The 24130-nt window shown below is 35.0% G+C and overlaps 1 protein-coding gene across 2 annotated transcripts; it reads right to left on the bottom strand.

Annotated features, from left to right (window-relative positions):
* Positions 1–200: 200 nt before the first annotated feature.
* On the bottom strand, positions 201–23892 carry LOC126974541 (leucine-rich repeat-containing protein 74A-like). 2 transcript variants are annotated; one of them, XM_050822102.1, is made up of 10 exons: positions 23592–23892; positions 22053–22174; positions 21017–21192; positions 20235–20378; positions 15149–15270; positions 9321–9465; positions 7809–8001; positions 6778–6944; positions 4556–4725; positions 201–1644 (listed from the first exon to the last, which is right to left on the bottom strand). In XM_050822102.1, the coding sequence occupies exons 1-10, from the start codon at positions 23881–23883 to the stop codon at positions 1523–1525; spliced, it is 1653 nt and encodes a 550-aa protein (XP_050678059.1). In that variant the 5' UTR covers positions 23884–23892; the 3' UTR covers positions 201–1522. The 2 variants fall into 2 exon arrangements, with proteins under 2 accessions (XP_050678059.1, XP_050678112.1); XM_050822155.1 differs by lacking the exons at positions 6778–6944; positions 7809–8001.
* Positions 23893–24130: the final 238 nt, after the last annotated feature.

The following is a 24130-nucleotide window of genomic DNA, read 5'->3' on the forward strand; positions in this document are numbered from 1 at the left end:
CTAAGTTTTGCATCACGTCTGCCTTGCACGCCAGTCGTCCACTTAGTGACATTCTACATTTAGACTTATTGGTAAGAATTATTTTCTAAATAAGTACACAATCATAAATTTTATTACAATTAATATATTTTATTAAATTTTTATTTCAATAAAATATATACACAATACCTTTAAAAATATAACACAGTATCTCCTAAAGTAATAAAGTTATCAATGTTTTATAATTGTAATCTATCAAATAAACTAATCAATAAAATGGTATTTCAAAGCTAAACAACAACTACCTGCATCGTGTTGGTAATAAAAAATCGTAATTCTCAATGGAGTAACACAAAAATAAATTAACTATTTTGATCGCAACTTATTTATCGACATATCGTTAGAATTCGCTGAAGGGGCTTTGAATTTTTATGGGAAAAAGTGAAGACACTAGAGCCTACCGCCCATCTGATGGTAAGTTCCTTTTCCCATGCATACGGTTGCCCTCTAAATGGTACGGCCACATGACAAGTAATACAACAGTTGCGTAACAGAACCCTCAGCGATTTCTTTGAAAATACCTGAGCGGAGCGCTAGGGTTGGTACATATAAAGAGATTGCCGGCGCCACGCAGCTTATATAACTCGGACAGTAGGTTGGCAGTCGGTGGCAAGTTAAAGTACTGTTCTATTACTGTAGTGTGGGACGGGTCCATGCCATGCTCTTTCACACCTTTCATTGTTCTTTCGGTGTTTTCGCTTGTTTTGTCAATTATTTATAGGCCGTGATTGTCTTGTTCCATAGCGCCACACTTTAACTAGTATAATCAAGCGGTCGAATACTACCCCGCGCCCGCCGCTGCCGTTCTGCGCCCGTGTTCATGTGAATGAGGCTATACAACTCAATACATTAGTACAGGGACGGTTGCCGTCAAACTCGTGCTTATAGCGGATAATCACGGGTCACGGCACAATGGCAGTGACATGTGAAAGCTCATGTTCCTCATACATTTCTACTTAACACAGCACGGCGACCGGGCCGAGACTGTATACATGCGAAAAGGCACGAGGAGTACACCTCCTCCATTACAATGTAATGCCGCTTAAGATTCTCGAGTGAATTGAGTGAGTGGAATTGTAATTGCGCTCGTCATCATGAGACAGAAGATGTTAAAAGTCTCATCAGCCCTCTAATCTCATAAACTTTGTGAGCCCTTCAAACCGAAACGCTTACACATTCTCACCAGAAAAACGCCAATTATACAAATAATTACATTTCAAAGTATAAACTCTATATAAAATATTAGACAGTATTTGTATGCTGTAGTTAATAGAGTCATTATACTATATAGGTACTACATTTATGTATACGAGTATATAGCGTCAACAATTTTTTCTCAATATTATGAGAGGCCGCAGATGTCTGAATGATCTTATTCAATGATAGTGATTACTCAAGAGTTCGATAACACTAAGAGTAATGTTATTCAAATATTAATATAAAAGTTTGCTATTCATAATAATTTAGGTACCTATGCTACTTATTATTTTCCCTTTTTTGGTTTTTCTTTTTGTTTTGCTGTTATGTCTGGCTCGGGTATAACTTCAGGTGGTGTCGGTGGGAGCTTCTTCCACGGCCACAACCTCGTGATCATATCCACTATTTCTGAAGTAAAATAATGTAATATAATATCATATACACTTAAACTAGAGCTGAAGTGTATGTACGTATGATCGACTAAATTTTATATAATGAGGTATAAGTCCCTTTTAATGAACAGAGAAAAGATCTATTACACGATACTGAGCATTCTCGAAAGATCCAAACATAAACATAGCCACATTACTAGGAGCTCATAATACTGTCTTCCAAGACGAAATACGTGGGCATCATAACAGCGTTCACTGCTTCTTTGACACAAAAGCTAAATAGATCATACCATGCGGATCCTTTCGGATAGCCAACCAGGCTGACTTGCAGAAGGGGCTTGGAGATGATAGCTATTGGACCTGAACTAATAGTCTGGATAGTACCCATCAGTAAGAAGGCAAAACACCAAGGCGCCACATGATAATTACTTGGCAGAGGTGGCTCCATTCAGACAAGTGACAGAAGCCCAACCTTGGGATAACTCTTCCCGAGATCATCATCCTCTGGGTGACATCGAAGGTTCAATCAACATCTTAAGGAGTGCGGATGCAAGAAGAAAATATCCCCCAATTTTCTATAAGTATATTGATACTTCAGTTTCAAAGAGTAACAATTCAGAAAAAGATTCTCAAACAAAATTCAAATAAAAAAAATTTAAATAAAAAAACAACCGACTACAAATACACTATTCCAAAACAATAGATATAATATGCACTAAAAAGTATAAAAATAATTGCGTATTTTTATACAATCTAATTTATAAATCTAATTCTAGTAACGATTATTGTTATTTTTGTATTCGGTGTCCTTCCGGCGCGACCCGCTCTCGCCTCGTCACGACTCAAGCACATCGCACCTATCTCACTATGTATGTAGTTACAAACCTATCTTGGATGACACCGACTCCAAAAATTACAATAATCATAACTAGATTTAGATTAATTAATTAGATTGTATAAAAATACGCAATTATTTTTATACTTTTTAGTGCATATCTATTGTTTTGGAATAGTGTTTTTGAAGTCGGTTGTTTTTTTTTATTATTTGATTTATAGTGAATTTGAAGTACACCAACTAAATATGTGTAGATATACTAAATTTTGCGCTTTGCAATTTGAATCCAGACAGAAATTCTGCCACAGATCGCACCCTTACTGTAAGTCATTAAGGAGTTATATTGATATCGTCGATCTTTATATTCGACTACGACAATTACTTGACCATAACTACGTTACGGTAGACGACTTAAATATCCTAATAGCAAAAAAAAGTATCAGCCGAGTATCGTCAATTTGCTCCTAAGAATTGAAGAGTTCCGTTACATTATCATGGATTCCATAATTAGAATCCAACCAAACTCTCACCAAACTACCTTTGAAGTATATATTTTCCAATAAAAAAAGAATCATCGAAATTGGTTGGCGCAATATTGAGTTATTAGTCAATTTGTCGTCGATATACGTATAGCACATTTAAGACTTTTATGGTTTTCTCATGGATGCCATTTTCAGATCTGGACCAAATTACGATGGGACCACACGGGAAGCACCAGCTTTCAAATAAAAAAAAGAAAAATTATCAAAATCGGTTCACCCCGTCGAAAGTTTTGAGGTAACAAACATAAAAAACATACCGACGAATTGAGAAACTCCTCCTTTTTTGAAGTCGGTTAAAAACAATTGAGTTGTCACTGTATGTAATGAAAATATACTAGATTTATGAAGATAATATTATATTGGAAGTAACAACGAAACTGCATTCACTTATTCTTAGACTTGTTTCTCTGTGGTCATCGTTTATAGAACACGTTCTCATATTTATCTCAAACTTACTGAATTTCAGACTTGTTGTTGTAGTGTACCTCACTATGAGAATGAAATATTGATATATAATTCAGATTACTTAGGCAATAAGCAAACGGACAAAGTTAGTTACAGTTCGAGAATTAATAAATAAATTTTATTATCAATTTCATAACATTATATTTTAACCTTACTTTTAAATAATAAACGTCTACTTACAAACTGAAGTTGCTTTTATCCTTTAACTTTACCTTATTATAACAGTTAATTTGTTTACGATGACCAAATGACGTCAAGACTATATGGGAAAATATTTATAAAATTAAAAAAATATAATTATGATGTCAGATTAATATTTGATTAAAAGCATTTTATGACACCTGATGTTTGAATAAAACTTTGTGTATTTTTTTGTCAATAACACCTTAAGATGAAATTAAAATACTTTTCATTAATGGATCTATGTAACCGTTTCTGGTTACCGGACCGTGGTTAAGGGTCCGTGGATACTGTATCCCAAAATAAAACATTAGGTACTTTTTAAACTACCAAATTCCAAAACTAGATTGAATTTACTTTGTACTTTTTGTGTTTAATAATAAAGGTATGTATAATGAAAAAGTTTTCAAGTCCTGTACATATTTAATGACCATTTCTACTTTTCAGATAATTATTTACCACTTGGTGAATTTAATACTAATGTGATACTTTGTTGTAAGAATAGACTGGCTATTGTTACTATTTGGCGTTTAAAACTCACATCGTCAGAAGACGGTCCTTGTTACCTACCAGATACACCAAATTCGATAATAACCAAAATCAAAAAATGTATAATGGAGAAATTTAATAAGTCCTATATTTTCGTTCGTAAATTACAAAGAAAAATTAAAGATCCAAGGTGTGGTATTAAGAGAGCAATTTATGTTATAGTAAATAAGATAAAAGTTTTTCAACAATTCTTAAAAATTTTGTTTTGTTAAGATATTTTCTGGGACCAAGTTGTAAAATCTAAACTAAACTAATTCAGCAATGATGATACTCTTTGTGACATTTGATATAATAAGTTCTAACTTAGTGGTGGGGTCAATCTAGTAAGATGCGCCTGAATACCATAATATACTAACTAATAATGTCAATAGTTTTTCCACCCTTATCCAGCAGAGGTCCTGGAAATAAGTCAGCCATTCCATTTGCAAGCTCCTCTTCTATCAGGATACCAGCGATCCTCATGTCTTTCATAAACTGTCTGGGTTGTATAAATTCTGAACTCTTTTGCAGCTCCAAGAAATACAGCCTGTTGACAAATTTATCATTCTCATCATTCATCAGCGTCGGCTATTTTGACGCCATTAATAAAACGTGTATATAAAATGATGTGTCTGATTGTAGTACAAATATGGGGTATATGTACCATTGTCAACATGAATCAATTAAATAGATACTGTGATATATATTATGCTAGAAAAACAATTTATTGTTTTAAAAGTGACATTCCTTACTTTCGGATTAATTAAATTAATTTGTAAACAAAATTTGTACTTTTACGAACAGTTGTCAGTCGAGCGGCTGGCTCAGTCGGAAGAACGCTGGGATGAAACCCGAGTCGCGGGTTCGAGTCCCGCATCGTTCATAAATTTTGGCAACAAATTTAATTTATGCTGTTATAATTTTATGTTTATTTGATTGTTTCGGCTAATCTTTAGAATTACTTATACAGATACATCGTTTATTACAAGTAAAATATTTAAATAAAATTAAAATTAAGTAATATTTTCAGATTACATTATTACTACCTAAGTATATATAAGTTTAGCAGATGTATTTCCTCTTGTCTTATATACAACCTATTTTATTCTTGTAAAAAAGATAAACAAGTGTTATCTACAAGTAGAATGGTTCGTGCGTACACAATATATGTAAACAACATGAGCGTGGAAGCCTTTCCCACGTCTGGTCGCCTGATGATATATTTACTGATCACTCCAAGACTAAATTCCTAAAGTGTAATTTAGAAACACTGATTTAAGTTATAGTAAATGTTATCCATTCCAAGTATAAATCCAACTGAATCTGTGACAGTTTCAAGCTCAACTGCAGGAACAGACCTGAGTTTGAAGCTGTTCTACTAAAGTATTGTGGGTTCTTGTGGGTTCCAGCGCTACCATACGATAATAAGAGTCGAGGTCCACTAACATGTATTATGAAATGCCACAACGAAAAAGGTTGACATCAAAATGAATACGTATTTTTATTTAAGTAACCTTATAAAAGTATTTGTATATACCTAGAATGTTTCTGGCAATAGTGTCAATAATCACATCAGCTGAGAAAAATATGTTTGAGTGAAATTATATCCTCGGAACTACTTAAATTATTAGATTTTTATATACCAGCCCGTGCTACACGCTTCATAGAGTTATTTCATACCTCAAACATTATCACAAATACACTAGTTTTCGTAGGCCACTGTACAGAATACAGCGCCGCTCTCCAAAACTCAAGATTTAATGATGTAAATATGATGTTGCCATGTTCCTCCAAAACTTACAAATTCAGAATTAAACAAATCTTATCATAAACATATTTATTTGATATTTTGTATAATATTAAGTTCTTCAATATTGTTTGCTGGTTGTTTGCTAGTAATTTCAATATTAGAGGTACAGTGAAACTGTTTAAGAAGACATTCTTGTGTCCTTATCTCACTACATCTATTCTGTACTTGTTTCCAAATAAGAAAACTACGTAAGAATCATTATTTCTTTTTCCTTAATATACTACTTTTTTATATCATATGTCGTAACTCTTTACTATCAAAATATTTTGTAACTCCTGAATGCTTGTTTAGATTAGCACGACCGGCATCTCAAGTCAATTTCCTAATATACAAAATATATTAGGGTTGAGCAGGTTATCAACTGTAAAGTAGATCCTGCAGATGAAGCCACAACCTGAGAGTTGAACATATACATAATATATTTATGAACTTAACGTCACTCGAACGGTTGGCTCAGTGGAAGAGCGCTCGCACGGAATGCGAGAGGTCGCGGGTTTGAGTCCCGCATCGTTGATAATTTTTTATTAGATTTAATGTGTGTTATTAATCCCAGAAGTCAGGGTTGTCATATTAAAAAATAACGAATTGTTCTGAATGCTTGTTTCAAATTGTTATAAGATATTTACGAAAGCGTCCACTCCCACGGTGGCTCCGGGTCAATCCTCGCCTCCGTTATAAGGTCAGCAATGCTCTTGTCATATGTCTGGTGTGAAACAGAGTGTGAGCCTTACGTTACCTGTTTGTAAGCTCGACTGTCCTCCTGTTTCGTAGAACTAAATATATACTCACGCTATATCCACTGTATGCTTTCTGCTTTGCCTCGAGGTGAGATAGTCAAGCCTCTTCATAATGATGTACTTCATGTCGGTAACTTGTAACGTGTAGTTACGTAACACCTCGCCATATTTTATGATGGTATCCTTACGATAACTTAACTTCAACATCTCGTCACAATGCTGTGAACCATAATTAAACATCTTTATCATTTATTCAGAATGCTATTAATGATAATTTACACTAAAGATTTACATCATTTTATATATCAATACGATTAAAAAAAATAACGCTTACTTCTATGTTTTTTTTATATAACTAATTCGTAGGATTATATTTAACTAGCTGACCCGGCAAACGCTGTTTTGCCATATAAAGTATAATTCACGCGATAGCTTTATAAGTAATAAAATATTGCCTATATATATATTGTACATCATTTTGTTCTATTGTCAATAGTTTTTGCAGCGCACGCAAAAATAGGTTTTCGATTTTACACCTTGTGTTACAAAATAGCAATTTTATTACGGATCCCTAATTTTGAAAAAAAAACATAGCCTATAGCCTTCCTCGATAAATGGACTACCCAACACTGAAAGAATCATTCAAATCGGACCAGTAGTACCAGAGATTAGCGCGTTCAAACAAACAAACAAACAAACAAACAAACAAACAAACAAACAAACAAACAAACACTGCAGCTTTATAATATTAGTATAGATAAGCCACTAAAACAAAATATATATACGTGACACTTTGAATATTAATTAGTGTTGAGACTAAAGTCAAAGTCAAATAAACTTTTTTCAATTGGGCTTAAACTAAGCGCTTTTGAATCGTCACTATAAATATTTCTTTTAAATTACTGAATCTACCATATGTTCGGGAATAGTAGAGCTCGTGAGAAGAACATACAAGAAACCCAACGGCCACTCTTTACAATCAAAATATAGAGTATTCTACAATGGTTGTAATATACATGACATATTAGTTTGTAAGGTGCTGCATACAATACAAATATGACTCGTGTTCAAATAATGTAATACCTTAACAAAATTCTTATTCACTACGATATTCTCCATCATCAGATTCTTTAGTTTTACATCCCTCCGTTTCAACGTATTCAGAAGTCTCATGGCGCCTTCAGGTGGGATCGGATTCGAAGATATATTCAAGGTGTTCAGCTGTTTCGCCCGGTTAAGACCTGCCGCTATCGAGATTGCTGACTGCAGCACAAGCCTGTGAACAAATTGACTGTGTGTGAACTGTGGTCATTAATTTAATTAACTATTTTATCCAATGACAAATGACGCTCTATACATATAGACAAATATGGAACATGCCACTTATTACACCATAATAAGATTCGACTGCAGTATCTGAACATTACCGCATTTACTCCACTTGATTGAAATATTCTCGGTCAATAAGAAGCAATGTAAGTCATTTGTTCACTTCAGGTTTGATTCAGACTTTCATTGTCTTTAAGCACACTTTTGCCGTTCCGCTATCAGACTTCGAAATATATGTGTATCGAACGTCATTGATCACCAGCGCGAGACTTCTTTGCAATGATGTTGTTCTAGCAGTAGTTCTGGATACCACAGCACCGGCTTGTTCTGCCGTGAAGATCTGACGTGCAACGTCCTATCCAATGAAACTACTGAACTACTGACATTAACATCTCACGTCTCAAAGTGACGAGCGCAGTTACGATGCCGCGGCCGCTCAAAATGTTGTCTTTAATCAAGAAATGAAGAAAAAAAATTAAACCCAATTTAAAACAATTCCATGTTAGTTCTGTATAAACGGGTGAATCAGCCACGTTGGCCCGCCCGTTTCGTTGGAAAATCTATTGAGCTTTCAATTAATAGGGGAGATTTGTAGACAGTAATGGATTTCAGAGTCTGACATAATGTGGGTCCCGATTAAAATCAACAGATAAATAATTATTTAGCGCCATCTAGTTGGAATATGTGGTAACTTAGCCCCATGGACCTTTTAATGTGTATAATCGTAATGCAAACTATTCATCAATCAGCTGAGGAGAGCGGGCGCGAGGTACTGAATGCTCATTGGTCACAACATAGCGCATTTCATCAGGTAATAATCTAACATATGGTAAATTACAGCTGCTGCCTACTGTCAATTTACTTAAGAACTATAGTTCGCCGGGACAACTTAGCGGCGCAACCAGTCGCGCCACCGACGCGGTGGTGTCCGTAAGCTACCAAACTAGACACCAGAGCCAATACATCACACTAAGACAGTATCAAAATAGACCTCGAAGAGATAGCACTACTGCTATTTGTAAGTAGGAAAAGAAAGTTTTAGAGAAACAAGTAAAAGTGGTGGGTTGCGCCACCAAAATGATTCTGCAACCAAACGGACACCAGGTGAGTAACTCTATAGAGCTGTAGGGATACATTTTGTTGGTAGCGGCGTCTGGTTGCGCCACCGTGGTGTCCCGATGTAATATACCCCTTAGATAATGTGGCATCTGAAAGTCTCCTCGTCATCAAGTGTCTATGGGTTATGAGCCATCAGCCTCAACATACCTGTTATTGCTCAGATCAAGCATGGTCAGTGTTGGTACTGAAAGCAGCCTCCTCAAAGGTGTGCTAATTGTCAAGCTGCACCACGACAGATTCAACTCCTCCAATTGGGCACTACTGCCAAGTCTTGACACCAAATCGCTAACACCTAAAAAATAACGAAACCGAGAGATTTCATATAAAAATATTTGTTAATTCCATTTAAAGATGCTGAGAAACGATATGCCAACACTCAAGTCGATCAGAGATTGCGTTTAATCCTACAGTCTTTTTTTATGGTAGAGGAAGACAAACGAGCAGACAGGTCACCTGAAGTTAAGTAATCACCACATCTTGTATTCTACTGCAACACCAGAGGATTCACAGGAGCGTTGTTGGCCTTTAGAATAGCGTAGATGCGAAATGTTTAACAATCAATAACAAGGAAGATCATTCCATTATGTTAGTTTGTAAATGTCATTGAAATTAAATTATTTTATTTGCAAGAAACATTGTACTTAAGATTTTAACATAATATTATTAATATTCCAATATGTTTTGTTAATTGACATGCAAAATATTATGTTATAGAGTTGTCTACGTGATCGTTACTTCCTTTTTTTTTTTGTAAAATTTCGCTGATTAATTTTATTATTATGATTTTAATTTCGTAGAGTTACATTGAATATTGCTCAACGTTCCAACACACTGTACTGAAACATGTCAGATTTCAGAATGCTATTATTAATATTAATAATAATTGCGTATTTTTATGCAATCTAATTAATAAATCTAATTCTAGTTACGATTACTGTTATTTTTGGAATCGGTGTCCTTCCGCCGCGACCCGCTCTCGCCTCCTCATGACTCAAGCACATCTCATCTATAACTATGTATGTAGTTACAAGCCTATTTTAGATAGGTTGCCGACCCAAAAATTACAATAATCTTAACTAGAATTAGATTTATTAATTAGATTGTATAAAAATACGCAATTATTTTAATACTTTTTAGTGCATATTATATTATATAAGTATTGTTTTGAAATTGTGTTTTTGAAGTCAGTTGTTTTTTTGTTATGAATTTGAAGTACACTAACTAAGAATTTGTCTAAATATGTGTAGATATACTAAATTTTTCAATGCAGCAATGAACGTAAGCGCTTAATTGAAGAGTTCCGTTACTTTGCCATGGATTCCGTAATCAGAACCTAACCAAACTCTCACCAAACTATCTTTGAAGTTTATCCTCAAATCATCCTAAAATCATCGAAATCGGTTGGCGTGGTATTGAGTTATTCGTAAATTTATCATTTACTTTGCTATACGTATGTATAGCAAATTTAACACTTTTATGGTTTTCTGGTGAATGCCACTGTCAGATCTGGGCCAAATTACAATGGGACCACACGGGAAGCACCAGCTTTCAAATAAAAAAAATAACAAAATCGGTTCACCCAGTCGACAGTTTTGAGGTAACAAACATGAAAAAAAACACCGACGAATTGAGAACCTCCTCCTTTTTTGAAGTCGGCTAAAAATAAAATTTAAAAATATTATAATATAAGATGTAAAGAATTTAATACATAATTTAAAATTTAACATAATATATTATTATCATTTATTTTATTTATTTATGATGCAGTCTTCTTTTAAAAACCTTGAAAGGTAAATCTGTCATGACATGCTGTAACAATTTCTACTTAAGAAGCAGTTCTACAGAAGGGAATTATGAATCTATTTAGATACCGTGGAATAAAGTTTCTTGAAAACGTAGTCTAGAGAGATTTGACAAGATTTATATGTTATAAAGCTGCAGATTGCGAAATATACTCGGGCTTCACTGCCCGCGTCAATCTTTTACAACTCTTATCGTTTCATAACGCCATCCAGGCTATTATTAGGACCTGGCTGACACTGCTTTGATAAGTGCATGGAAAGCGGCTGCTACATAAAGAAAAAAAGATTGTTCATGAGAAGAAATATAGAGATAACTGGAGGTGGATACTTGGCAAAAGACAGCTGTCTCTGGAACCCACGTTTTCCTAAAGATGCTTAGATCGGTGTTTCTCCCCAATAAACCCCGCATTGTTAATGTCATCAAAATCGTTATAGTCATTTTCAAGAAACAGATTTGTAATATTCCAGGGTCGGCAACAGACAGACTGCCAAATATTGTAATGTATTTATTGTTCACCAGGTACAAATTAATACGAAGAAGGTATAAAGTATCTTCATTTCTTGAAATAATATTTTGAAGCCAAATATGATAAAGAATAAAATTAAATTGCAAAAATAGTAATTAATTTAGTCACCACGTCTGGCTCGACAAACGTATGTGAAATATCTTTATTACTATCAAATATCGTTTCATATTAACGGACTCACCTATATCCTCACCTATATCCTCACCTACAATACACACTATGAATTTGTTGTTCTTCTCAAGAACTAAACTATAAAAAACTGACTCAAGACCGTCGTTTCAGTTTCTCATATTAATTTTAGGTCTTGTGTTTTATAATTCATTTCATTTGAAACCATAAAATAGATAGACAGCACTTAATTATTATCAAATGTTTTTTTCTGGACCTCGTTAATATTTTCCCACAGTGTCTGGGCCCCACCTAATACTACTTGCCGACCACTGGACTATAAGGTTATCTCTATTGTGTTAATAAAATTACATACGTAACATAATTGGTGAATGATAAACATAGGTACATAAACTCAGCGTATAGGTCCTTTATGGTTCCGTCGTCTATACAACATGGCTCCAATTACATAGCTATGAGACCGTCACCCAAAATCTTAAAAATTCTAGTGCCTGTACCAGTTGTACTTGTACACCAGTACCAATTATTTATACACAAACAGAGACGAAAGAACAAAAACAGTTCAAGGGCACAGCCTTTTTGCAGTAGAAATAGGTGTAATAGCAGTACAATTTGTAATTAGCTCTGAATATAACATTGTAGTAACTTATTAGTGGGGATAAAATCGCAATAGCATCGTATAATATGATTCTATTCAAAGTTTTAACTCACAGATTTAGTTGGGCTGTTAGTTTGAGCCTTTCTATTTTAGTTGTGTACCTTAAGTACACCTAAGTTACAGATGATAGTCGGCAATTGCTTCGCTTATCTATCTCATCCGCTCACCGCTCCATTATAGTCTCAGAGCTAGCGAATGCTTATCACAAGTTTACATGTAAAGTTTCTTAGATAATAATTTATACGTCTAGATAGAGTCTCTTCAGGCCAGGTTTGATACTTTAGTATGCGTGACAAGCTACATCTTACACTCACGATTTGAATGGCACTTTGTGCATTGCTCAAAATAGAAGTTAACTCTAAACTCGAATTTTTTCGACGTTTACACAGCTGTCATAGTCTATCTAGATGTATAGATGATCTGAGTTAGGTTGATAGCATGAAATTAATTTATACGGCCATAATAATCCAGGTTGCATTAAATGGTTAGTTACTGTGTGAAAATGTTTAAAAAAAAATTGTCCATTTAGGTTTAAAATTTACTTTTCTTGAAATGTATATGATGTACGATCAAGTTTGTGCGTTCACCGCTAAATCTCCCTTTGTCGTATCCCCTTGATTTGAGATCACTCCACTAATTCGATTCGATTCTACACAGCTTCGTTCACTCAGTAAGGCGAGACAGTACTTCACTACAAGCCACCGCCTGCAACTACATAAATACTGTTTTCATCTCTGGGCGGGCGCTCCCAAGTACCAGCTTTTTCTATTTGACCGCAAACAACGAAGAGCGGGTCGAATTATCGACGATTGCGTAGATATGTGATTTCTCTCTGCATCTACTAACATATTTATGACAGGAGATGCTGAGAGGAGTTGATTGAGTTGATACCAGCATCAGAATCCCATCATCAGACATTACTTCAAAATGCTAAGTTCCACTCGCATCACGTTGACGTCTATCATTCCACAACCGCACGTTTTTCACAGGTTTCCTTGGCTCGCACCGCCATTTTGTGGAATCAATTGCCGGCTGCTGTTTTCCCGAACCGATATGACTGAGGAACTTTAAAGAATAGAGCACCTTAAAGGCCGGCAGCGCATCTCTCACCCCTGGTGCTGCGGATGTCCATGTAACTGCCCACGCTCACAACTCCCAATCACGTGAGACTTTTGCCCGTTTGCCCCCTTTTATATAAAAAAATATACGAAACTTGTATCAGTCAGCCTTACAGAAAAAAATAAAGTGCTTTAATATTCTAGAACCAAATTTGATAGAATTATAGGATGATCCTGTTGTTCGAATCGTATACGTATGGAAGATTACTTTGTTTCTACTTCTATGTTTTTATTCTCTTATTCGAGTAATATTTCGGTTGGTGAGAATATTGGAGAATTATTTTTGATTGCCATCTCTCGGACTATCACATAAATATTTAACGAAAACGTTCACGGGGCTTTATTTTCCGCACAAGTGTATGAGTAGATATACCACAGGAGCACTGTAGGAGTTATTAAATGTTTGCTCAGAGTCTAGTGCCGGCTACGAACTACAGAGTCGGGAACTGCGAACCAGAGACGAGCACTTTTAGAGTTTTAATTTACGTTTTATTGCAATGTGTGTCAAGGACTTAGATTGTGTTTTTAAAACATCCTAGTTTGCTGTCTCTGTTCACTCATATAGTTTTATTTTTCAATTTCAAACATGCATTTTTATGAATGTTGATGAACGAGTTAGAACTTTTCTGGGCATTTTCGTCGAACATTTGTTTATGCGTATTTGCGTATAACTGTCTTATTCTTACGTTTCTATTTCTGTCACCAAGTTAACTTAATTCAAGAAACAGAGAGAGCTGAAGCCTGAGCACGCCTACATTAAGTAGGCGTGCTCAGGCTTACATTACGTACATTAAGCACGATTGGATTGTCATATTTTTTTATACAATTTGTTATGTTTTTAAAGTGATAACCCTCACTTCTAGGATTAATACACAAATAAAATTTGAAAAACAAAATTTAATGAACGATGCAGGACTCGAACCCACGACCTCTGGCGTTCTTGCCAGTGCTCTGCCAAGTGAGCCAACCGTTCGAGTGACGTATCGTCATAAAATCTTGTATGCTTTGTTCAACTCTCAGATTGTGGCTTCATCTACAGGATCTACTTGATACGAAATATAACAAAATGTTTTCGTCCTATATTCATTATTATATATACAGCGTGGTGCTATAATAGCGACGTTAAATGAACACACGGGCACACTAACCTTTTTTATTATCGTGTGGAAATCTCCACGGGCCGTTACCCGGTTCACCCGGGGGGGCGGTGTGTCGGAATCGGACCGACTAAAACCACACGGTGTACCGCGCACTAGTAGGAGGAGTCCGGGAACGACGTTATTAACACATCCGGTAAGTAAGCACACTTTTCTCCTGAGTCGTGTGTCAATCACAAAGCCAAAGTAGCACCTATTGACCAATTTGTATGACGTGTTTTGTCTGTACGTATAAAAACGTCATTGTTCAGGAAACAAAAATTTAATCAGTGGTCGCATAAGACGGCACGAAGTAGGTGTCGGTGCCTACGATAGATAGCGCGCGGCTACTAGATAGATGTCTTACAGGTTGTCTCGAAATGATATTATGGAAAACTTATTTATTTAGGTGAATTATGTATTTTATTTTTGAGTATTTTTATGATTACGTTTTACTAATTCAACCATTGTATTTATTTAATGTCGCCATTGTAACTCCACGCTATATATTGTATGTACCACCACTAAATAAAGTGCTAAAAGCGCGTAATAAAGTTTCCTCTAAAAAAAACATGTAAACAACTGTCGTAAATAAAATTAGTGACCTTTGCTATCACAGAAATTGTTCCATGACAGGTTGAGATGAGTGTGTGCGTTCTTGAACTCCAGTACTTCGGCAAACAGAGTTGCAGCACGCGGTCCCAGCTCGTTGTGGCTCAGATTCAACCTAAAAAACGAGTCATTTTTAATTTCATATCCAATGACATTCTATACATATGGGCATATTATTCATACATACATCATGATAACGGAACGCTGAAAGTGTGCTTAAAGACAGCACACTTCTCTCCTTAGTCGTGTGTCAACTATGTGTCAATCACAAAGTCTAACTATGCTATAAAAAAGTGCTAAAATAATACGTTAACGAAAAGATGAGCACACGTAGAAAAGATGTCTCAAAGACAAAATTTAACATATAAAAAAAATATTCTGTATGAGTGTTTGTCTCTCTCATTATAACTAACTTATTAGATCGAATTTTTTTATTATTAGTATTTCCTTTAAAGTTAAAGTTATTATATATTTTATTTAATGAAATGCTCACATATTGCCTTTATTTATTTACGGTATGTGTGGATAGATGCTCCTACTATACTCAATAACTCTTGTGTTTATAAGTATTAATTTTCTTTTTTTTCTTTTTTGACTTACGCGTGTAAGCCTTTCAGTTTTTGACATTTGAGTATTTTTGTTGCGTCACTTTGCATATATTGTAATTGAAATTATTTGTAAAGCAATCAAAATGTAAATCTTGACTTAAAAGAGTGGCAATGAGTTTCTTTCTACTTCTTCTCATTAGCTCAACCTTTTACGAAGTAGCGGTAAATTCAATAAGAAACAATATTTTTTTTTTGACATTCATAAGTGTCATTTCCGTGACCTACATGAATAAAGTGTTTTTGAATTTGAATTTAAATACATTCAGAGCGATAAGGGGTAACAAATACACGCAGAAACCAATAAATAATTGTCATACAAACTTTCGCATATATAATGTGAGTGTAATTTTTGATAAAAAACGTAAAAAACCTCCGACTGAACAGATGTTGATCAGATAATAGGGACAGACCGACAAACGTAAAACTTATAACAACTCTCTTTTTTGTCTGAGCTTAAAATAAATACCTAACTGCTACTCCACTGATGTCAATGTCCAAATCGAGATCTAAATTCAAAATACGCAGCTTAAACTGAAAAAGTGTTTACATTGCTGCCTATTGACCAATAATATTTTAAGCAACTGGAGTAAACGCAGAAACGTGTACATATTATGGCAGTTGAAGATTTTTATGGTGTCATTTGTGGCATGTGCCATATTTCGGCTTTATTTTTGTATGACGTGAATTGTCTATATGTATAGAACGTCAATGAATTTCATAAATAAAGATCAATTTAATAAAAAAGCCTTGGAAAATCCAAACCTAAAAAAGAATGTTATATTTCCTAAATGAAGACAATAATAATATTCAAAATTACAATCGCCTCCCTTACGTTTACATTATCGAACTAGGAGGTAAATTTCTTATAGTTTCGTTTTCTTCAAGGTTTAAATGAATACCCAACTGCTACTCTACTTATGTCATTGTCCAAATCGGGTCTAAATTCAACATACACAGCTTAAACTGAAAAAATGTTTATATTGCTGCCTATTAAGACAAATACTTTTTAACAACTAAAGGAAACGCAGAAATGTAGATATGGCAGTCGAAGCTTATTATGGTGTAATTAGTGCTAGTACTCCTTGATTATTCCCGGGCATTCGACAATGTTGATATTTCATTGTTTCTTTCTAAGTTGACGTATTACAGTTTGAGCCCGGAGACTGTAATATGGTTCAGTAGCTATTTAAATAAAAGAACACAAACGGTTACTATTACTAATGATGATGGTAGTAATAAATTATCTAGACGTCCACCTATTGCTAAAGGTATACCCCAGGGATCAATCCTGGGACCTCTGCTTTTTAACTGGTACAGTGCAGATATAGCCTGTAATATAAAAGGTATTAATGTACGCTGACGATACCCAATTATATATATCATTCAATCCCAAGAATGCTTCACTTGTAGTTAATCTTCTGAAATCTGACCTGACTCGTATTACTACTTAGTCAGATCGTAATTCTTTAGTTCTTAATCCTTCCAAAACAAAATTTTTGATACTTAGTAGCCCATACATCTGTGAGAACGACTGAGCAGTATCTTCCAAAGATCAATGATGTTCTATTCATCTATCTACGTCATACAAAATCATAGGCGAAATACGGCACATGGCGCGAATGACATCATTATTATGGACCTTCGACTGGTATGTCTATACATTTCTGCGTTTACTCCAGTTTTTTAAAATATTATTGGTCAATAGGTAGCAATGTAAACACTATCTCAGTTCCAGCTACGTATTTTGAATTTAGAACCTGATTTGGACAGAGACATCAGTGGAGTAGCAGTTAGGTTTTTTTTAAACCCAGACGAAAAAGAGGGTTGCTATAAGTTTTACGTTCGTCAGTCTGTCTCTATTTTCCGATCAACTATTTAGTCGGAGGTTTTTTTGCGTTTTTAATCAATACCACTTTCATATTATAAAGGGGAAAATTTGTATGTTTATTTATTGGCTGGTGTTTATAGTTGTTACTTCTTTACGTTCAAAAGGGATTTGGAATTAATAAGTTAAGGTAACCTTTAATGAGAGAAACTAATGCTCAAATATAATATTTTTATTCACATAAAATAATTAGTTAGGCTGGTTATTTAAATGTTAGGATCCTTGAATTAAACAAATTTTGTCTTTAAGACTTAGATATCTATTCTATTCCAGGGTGTCTTTTTGGTCTCTGTAGTGTAAGCGGACATCAACATATATTTGTATGGTTTTGTCCAATTTTAAATGTGGTTAAATCCAAAAACTTAAATACTTTAGTTTTGAAACATAAATATGCTTATTTGTTTGTAAATTTCATCACATATTTCTCTTGCTATCAACTGGCGCCAATTCTCTTTCATTATCTCATGTAAGGGAAAGCTGACAAATATTAGCTTTTACATATTTGCGATGTAAATAAGTATTGATTACATACACCGACTCCAAAAAAAAACAATGATCGTTACTAGAATGAGATTTATCAATTAGATTGTATATAAATACGCAATTATTTAAATACTTTTTAGTGTATATTATATCTATTATTTTGGAATAGTGTTTTTGAAGTCAGTTGTTTTTTTTTTCAGGAAAGATAAGATAAATACACAAACTTTAACAAATTTGTGTAGATCTACTAAATTTTGCAATGCAGCAATAAACGTAAACACATTGTAATATTATTACAGCCTGTTAGAAATTCTGCCACAGATAGCACGAATTATAAAAATCGGTTCACCCAGTCGAAAGATCTGAGGTAACAAACCGACGAATTGAGAACCTCCTCCTCTTTTGAAGTCGGCTAAAAAGAGCGACTCTATTATTTTCATTTCAGACCGTGTCCTTTCATCTGTCCAATTCTGACAAGCAGGTCTTGTCTGGGGACTTGCCAATAATTGTACCATATTTAATGAAAGAATATTCGTTTTTATTAAATTACTTTACGCTTTTTGCATATCAATCTTATATAAATAAAATAACCTTACCAATTATAAGTCACACCATTTTTTTTTGCGTCCAAACAAAAGGAAAGGGCTACCCTTCGCGATAACGACGGGAGGGGGAGGTGTTGAATGCTCATGCATACCTACATGTTGGTATGCGTAATAAAATATGCGTCTGTTAAAGGACGTCCCTCACGCGGATCATCATTGAGATTGCTACGTCCAAGCTTAAACTCGTTAAACCAATTGTAAATAGTGGCACGTGATGGGGCTTCAGCGCAGCCTATCATAGCTTTGTTGTCGAGTAAGGCCACAACGAAAGTCATAATAAATCATTGACCGAAAATTTTCTCGCGTTAGGTTCATTTTCACGTGTAACAAGAGTTTTAGATATGCCGCCAATTCACAATTTCTGTTCTTTCAACTATATCTAAAATACTAGAGAAAATTATTAACAAACGTTTACTAAAATATTTAGAGACGTATAACATACTCTCACCATCTCAATATGGCTTCCGTAAAGGTGTTAGCACTGAAGACGCTATACAAGACTTAACTACTAGAAATAAAGCCCTTTGTATTTTCCTCGATTTAAAAAAGGTATTTGACACCATCTCAGTCCCCATCCTCTTGAAAAAACTTGAAAATATAGGTATAAGGGGAACTTTTTTAAGTTTGTCTACAAAATCGCACACAAAGAACTAAAATTAGTGATGATATCTCTGATGCACCTCTGTATCAGCGCCAGGGGCGTGCATTGGTTTTCCAGCGCGGTAGGCACTGTAAGCCTAACTAGTAGTAGTAGTAGTGACACTATTCCAAAACAATAGATATAATGTGCACTAAAAAGTATAAAAATAATTGCGTATTTTTATACAATCTAATAAATTAATCTTATTCTAGTTACGATTATTGTAATTTTTGGACTCGGTGTCATGCAAGATAGGTTTGTTAGTACATACATAGTTATAGGTGAGATGTGCTAGAGTCGTGAGGAGGCGAGAGCGGGTTGCGGTGGAAGGACACCGATTCCACAACTTTAATTAGATTAATTAATTAGCTTATATCAAAATACGCATTTACTTTTATACTTCTTAGTGCATATTATATCTATTGTTTGGAATAGTATTTTCGAAGTCGGTTGTTTTTCGTTAATTTTTTTTTACTTAAATTTCATTGAAATAATTTTTATAATTGATTGTTAATTATGAAAATTAATTTAATGAACAAATTAAATGAATGGTGCTTAGGATAAAATTTGAAAACAAAATTTTATGAACGATGCGGGACTCGAACCCACGACCTCTCGCGCTCCGTGCCAGTGCTATGTCGACTGAGCTAACCGTTCGAGTGAGGTATCGTCATAAAATCTTGTATGCTTCGCATATGTAATGCATAATGCGGCAGATAAGACCTGTTGACGTCGTCACGTAACTTTTAGGCCGGATAGATTCGTCACGGCCAACGCAATACTTATAATAGATAACAATTGGAAACTGTAAAGGATTGCCTGATAAAACTTTAACTCTGAAACATCTTTATCAAATACCTTTTAATCACCACTCCTCTCATTAATGTATCCGCAAGATATGGAAACCCACTGTCCCCAATATTGTTCCTTGACAGATCTAGCTCTTCCAAACTTCGCTTCACTGTCTTCCCTAATAATAATCTTAATCCTTCACTTCCAATCCTAAAAGTAAAAATGCCTCAATTTTCATATTAGACTGTATTAAGTATCAAATCTAATGGACACGGATTCTTCAAAAAAGTATAATACAGTATTATAAGTTTGTTCCAGAACAGAATATATAACATAATATTCTATTACATGGGTACCTTCGAAAAAAGCGCATTCACCTTCCTTAAAGGCGGGCACGCTGCTATGATGCCTCTTGCAACAGGAGAATGTGGCCGGCGGTGATCACTTAGCATCAGGTGACCGGTATGGTCGTTTGTCCTCCTTTTCCATGAAGAACATTGAAGCCATCCATAAATCTTGAACTGAAGCGGTTTACTGCCGTGAAGCAGTAATGTGTAAGCATTAGTAGTGTTTTTGTCTAAAGGGGGCCGTAGCTAGTGAAATTACTGGGCAAGTGAGACTTAACATCTTATGTTGAGACATGACATGGTGACGAGCGCAATTTTAGTGCCGCTCAGTTGGGTTTTTTAAGCGGGACTGCATTATAATGGGCAGGGCATATCAATTACCATCAGCTGAACGCCCTGCTCGTCTCGTCCCCTACTATCATAAAATAAAGACTGTAAGGTTTCTGTCTCTCAATAAATGATGATGAATAAACGAGAGGACCATCTGGTTAAGATACCAACCTGCATCCAGACAGCACTAACTCCTGCATTGTGTAATTGTCTGCAAGCATTTGGCCAAGATGGTAACAGGCATCTTTATTTAAGAAGTTAGAGGACAGGTCTAGACGAACTACGATGTTATTCAAATGTAAGGCCAAACACATCGCCCTAACACCCCCTGGGTTCACTCCGTAGTACTGTGAACAACACGAAATATTACACTTGAACAAAAAACAAGAAAAGTAACTTTGACGCATAAAATATAATTTTGAATAATAAAGATAAAAAACAGTTCAGTAGGATTTACAAAAATCACGTTCTCACGTCATTCACTAACTTTTATAGACCAAACCAACCAAATTAACGGGATGAACGGTGTCAAACTGCGCCAGGTTTATTTTTTTATGATTTTGAAGAATCACAAAAAATAAACTTGTGTAAAGCAGAGACACTGGCAAATATATAAACTCTTAGCATGAGTTGACGACACCAGGCCACAACTCGAGTTACTAACAATCAATAATTAATTATTATTAATACCGGAGACCGTACCAAATACGATGCCGGACCAATTGGTGCGAGGCGCCCAACGGACAGTCCGATGGTCCGGACGAAACAAATCCGACCATGTGTTAAGGTTATAATATGTAGTACATGTACACATCAATACATAAAAGAGACAAAATACACTCGATCACGCATTTTTCATTGCGATGCGTTCGGGAGTGGCGTTACAATTGGTTATGATAGAGATATATTTGTCTATTTCTTTGTGCACGCTAATCTCAGAAACGACTAAGCGGATTTTCATTACTATGGAAAGCTTGCTGTAAACATTTACAGTCTGTATCATTCCAATTTGTTCTCAAACAATTTACTTATGCATGTTAAAATAATACGTCAAAATTTACGCAAGAAAAGTCACCGGCGGCCGCTAGTATTGCAATACAAATGTGGCACCCACCTTTTATTTCTAAACATTCTTGTTTCGAACTAGAAACAAGTGTATTAAGTCTCCGACCAAGACAAATGGCATTAAAAGTAAAACAGAACCAACTTTCAAGTCAATAGATAGCTGCAGCAAACCCCGGTAGAAACTCCGCACAGGACATATGTCCATCGCCTCGCACACGGCCAGGTAATACTCTTGTCCGTCAGGAGGATAGTATCTTGTTGTCTCTAAAACACAGTGTTTACTTATAATTATTGACGTACAATATACAACTACACTCACAATCGCCTACTAATATAAGAGGTCATCAAGTATGTCCGAGCGGCGTTGTATATTACGTAAACAGATAACATTAAAACAATGCTCAAAGTCATAAAAAGCACCTTAATTGTGGTGCGACTTTCACATTTCGTCGGCGGTGCGTTTTGTTTTAGCAATCGAAATATAATTATTTAGCAAAATGAATAAAAACGTCAAGTTAGTTACATTATTTTGTTAAATTAAAAGGGCACTTACCTGAAATACGACACGCCGTACTTTTTTAGTTGGGACATGCTGTTATTTGGACAATTTTTCCTTGAAAACTTTGTCATTGCGTGGCATTGTATTCAAAGTGCGGTCACAACACAACTGAATGAAAACAGACAACTATTAGCGTGATTGATGCTTATTGTACGTAAATGCCAACATATTACAAAAACTTAAACCGCTTGATATATTGATCGAGGTTCTATGCTTCGCCTTTGAGAACGGTCGCGGTAAGGACTATCCGGGGTATGATCGTCGAGTGAACGTCTCATATTAAGTCAGTTATCTCGTTAGCCGAGTCATTCTAGATATCATTTGGTGGTACACATTATTGCAGACTGACTTATGCCTTCTGATGTTGATGGAAGTATCTAAAAACATATATAAATACAATATGCACTAAAAAGTATAAAAATCTAATCTAATTCTAGTAACGATTATTGTTATTTTTGGAATTGGTGTCCTCCCGCCGGCCGCAGCCCCGCTCTGGCCTCTCGCCTCCTCACGTCACGCGTGCGACTCAAGCACATCTCACCTATAACTATGTATGTAGTTACAAACCTATATTGACTGACATCGACTCCATAAACGAAAATAATTATCGTTACTAGAGTTAGATTAGTTAATTGGTTTGTATAAAAATTAAAATTATTTTTATACTTTTTAGTGCATATTATATCTATTGTTTTGGAATAGTGTTTTTGAAGTCGGTTGTTTTTTTTTGTTTATTTATTTTTAATTTTATTTGAATCTGAAGTACACTAACTAATACTTTTTCTAAATATGTGTAGATCTACTATGTTATACAATGCAGCAATGAACGTAAGCGCATTGCAATTTGATAACAGACAGAAATTATGCCACAGATCGCACCCTTACTGCAAGTCGTTAAGGAGTTCCATTGATCATCATATTACGTAGACAACGACAATTACTTGACCATAACGACGTTATGGTAGGTGACCCAAATATCCGGCTAGCATAAAAAATATTCGGCCGATTATAGTTAATTTGCTAATCTTTCGGTTTACCTAGAAAGTTATGAGGAAACAACCATATAAGTCGATATTTAGATATTTTTAATAACTTTGTGGTCTAACTATGACTCACATTCACCTGGTTTCAACAAGGCTGCTACAATACCCGGATCTTCAATACAAGGGTATGAATAGTAGGGATGAAGAAGAATGGAACTAGCTGACATTGATACATATTGAGCACATAATATATTTTCACTCTCAGACTGAGACAACTCTTTTTGCTCGAATTTTTGACTTTGATTTTGCACCAATACAGCCAAAGATGACCATTCTTCCATTGGAGGATCTGACGATGAAGACTCTGAAACATTCTTGAATAGCGCTGGTATTAGTTCTAACTGTGTGGCTACAGTAGAGGTTGACGACATATTTGTCTTATCCCTATATATTATATCCTTAAAGAAGTACTTCCTTCACAGCAATAATAACAGCAAATAATTACATATTCAACAATATCAACATAAAACAGAAGGGGCAATATTGTCAATGACAGTTTTGACAGCTGTTGTTGCTACACAACAATATCTAAGAAATAAGTATTTGGTGGCCAGTTGTAAGTTCAACTAGCTTGCTCTGAATCTATCTTCTTCTTCTATATATATATATATGTATACA

Source organism: Leptidea sinapis, chromosome 1 (genome assembly GCF_905404315.1).
Source record: "Leptidea sinapis chromosome 1, ilLepSina1.1, whole genome shotgun sequence".
NCBI lineage: Eukaryota > Metazoa > Arthropoda > Insecta > Lepidoptera > Pieridae > Leptidea > Leptidea sinapis.

Excerpts from the sequence above, each read along its gene's own strand:
- LOC126974541 (XM_050822102.1), bottom strand. The coding sequence starts at position 23,883 with ATGTCGTCAACCTCTACTGTAGCCACACAGTTAGAACTAATACCAGCG. Across the intron at positions 15,271-20,234 it reads AGAGGAGTGGTGATTAAAAG|GTTGAATCTGAGCCACAACG; the intron begins GTATTTGATAAA and ends CTCGTTTTTTAG. Across the intron at positions 8,002-9,320 it reads CTTGATCTGAGCAATAACAG|GCTTGTGCTGCAGTCAGCAA; the intron begins GTATGTTGAGGC and ends ATTTGTTCACAG.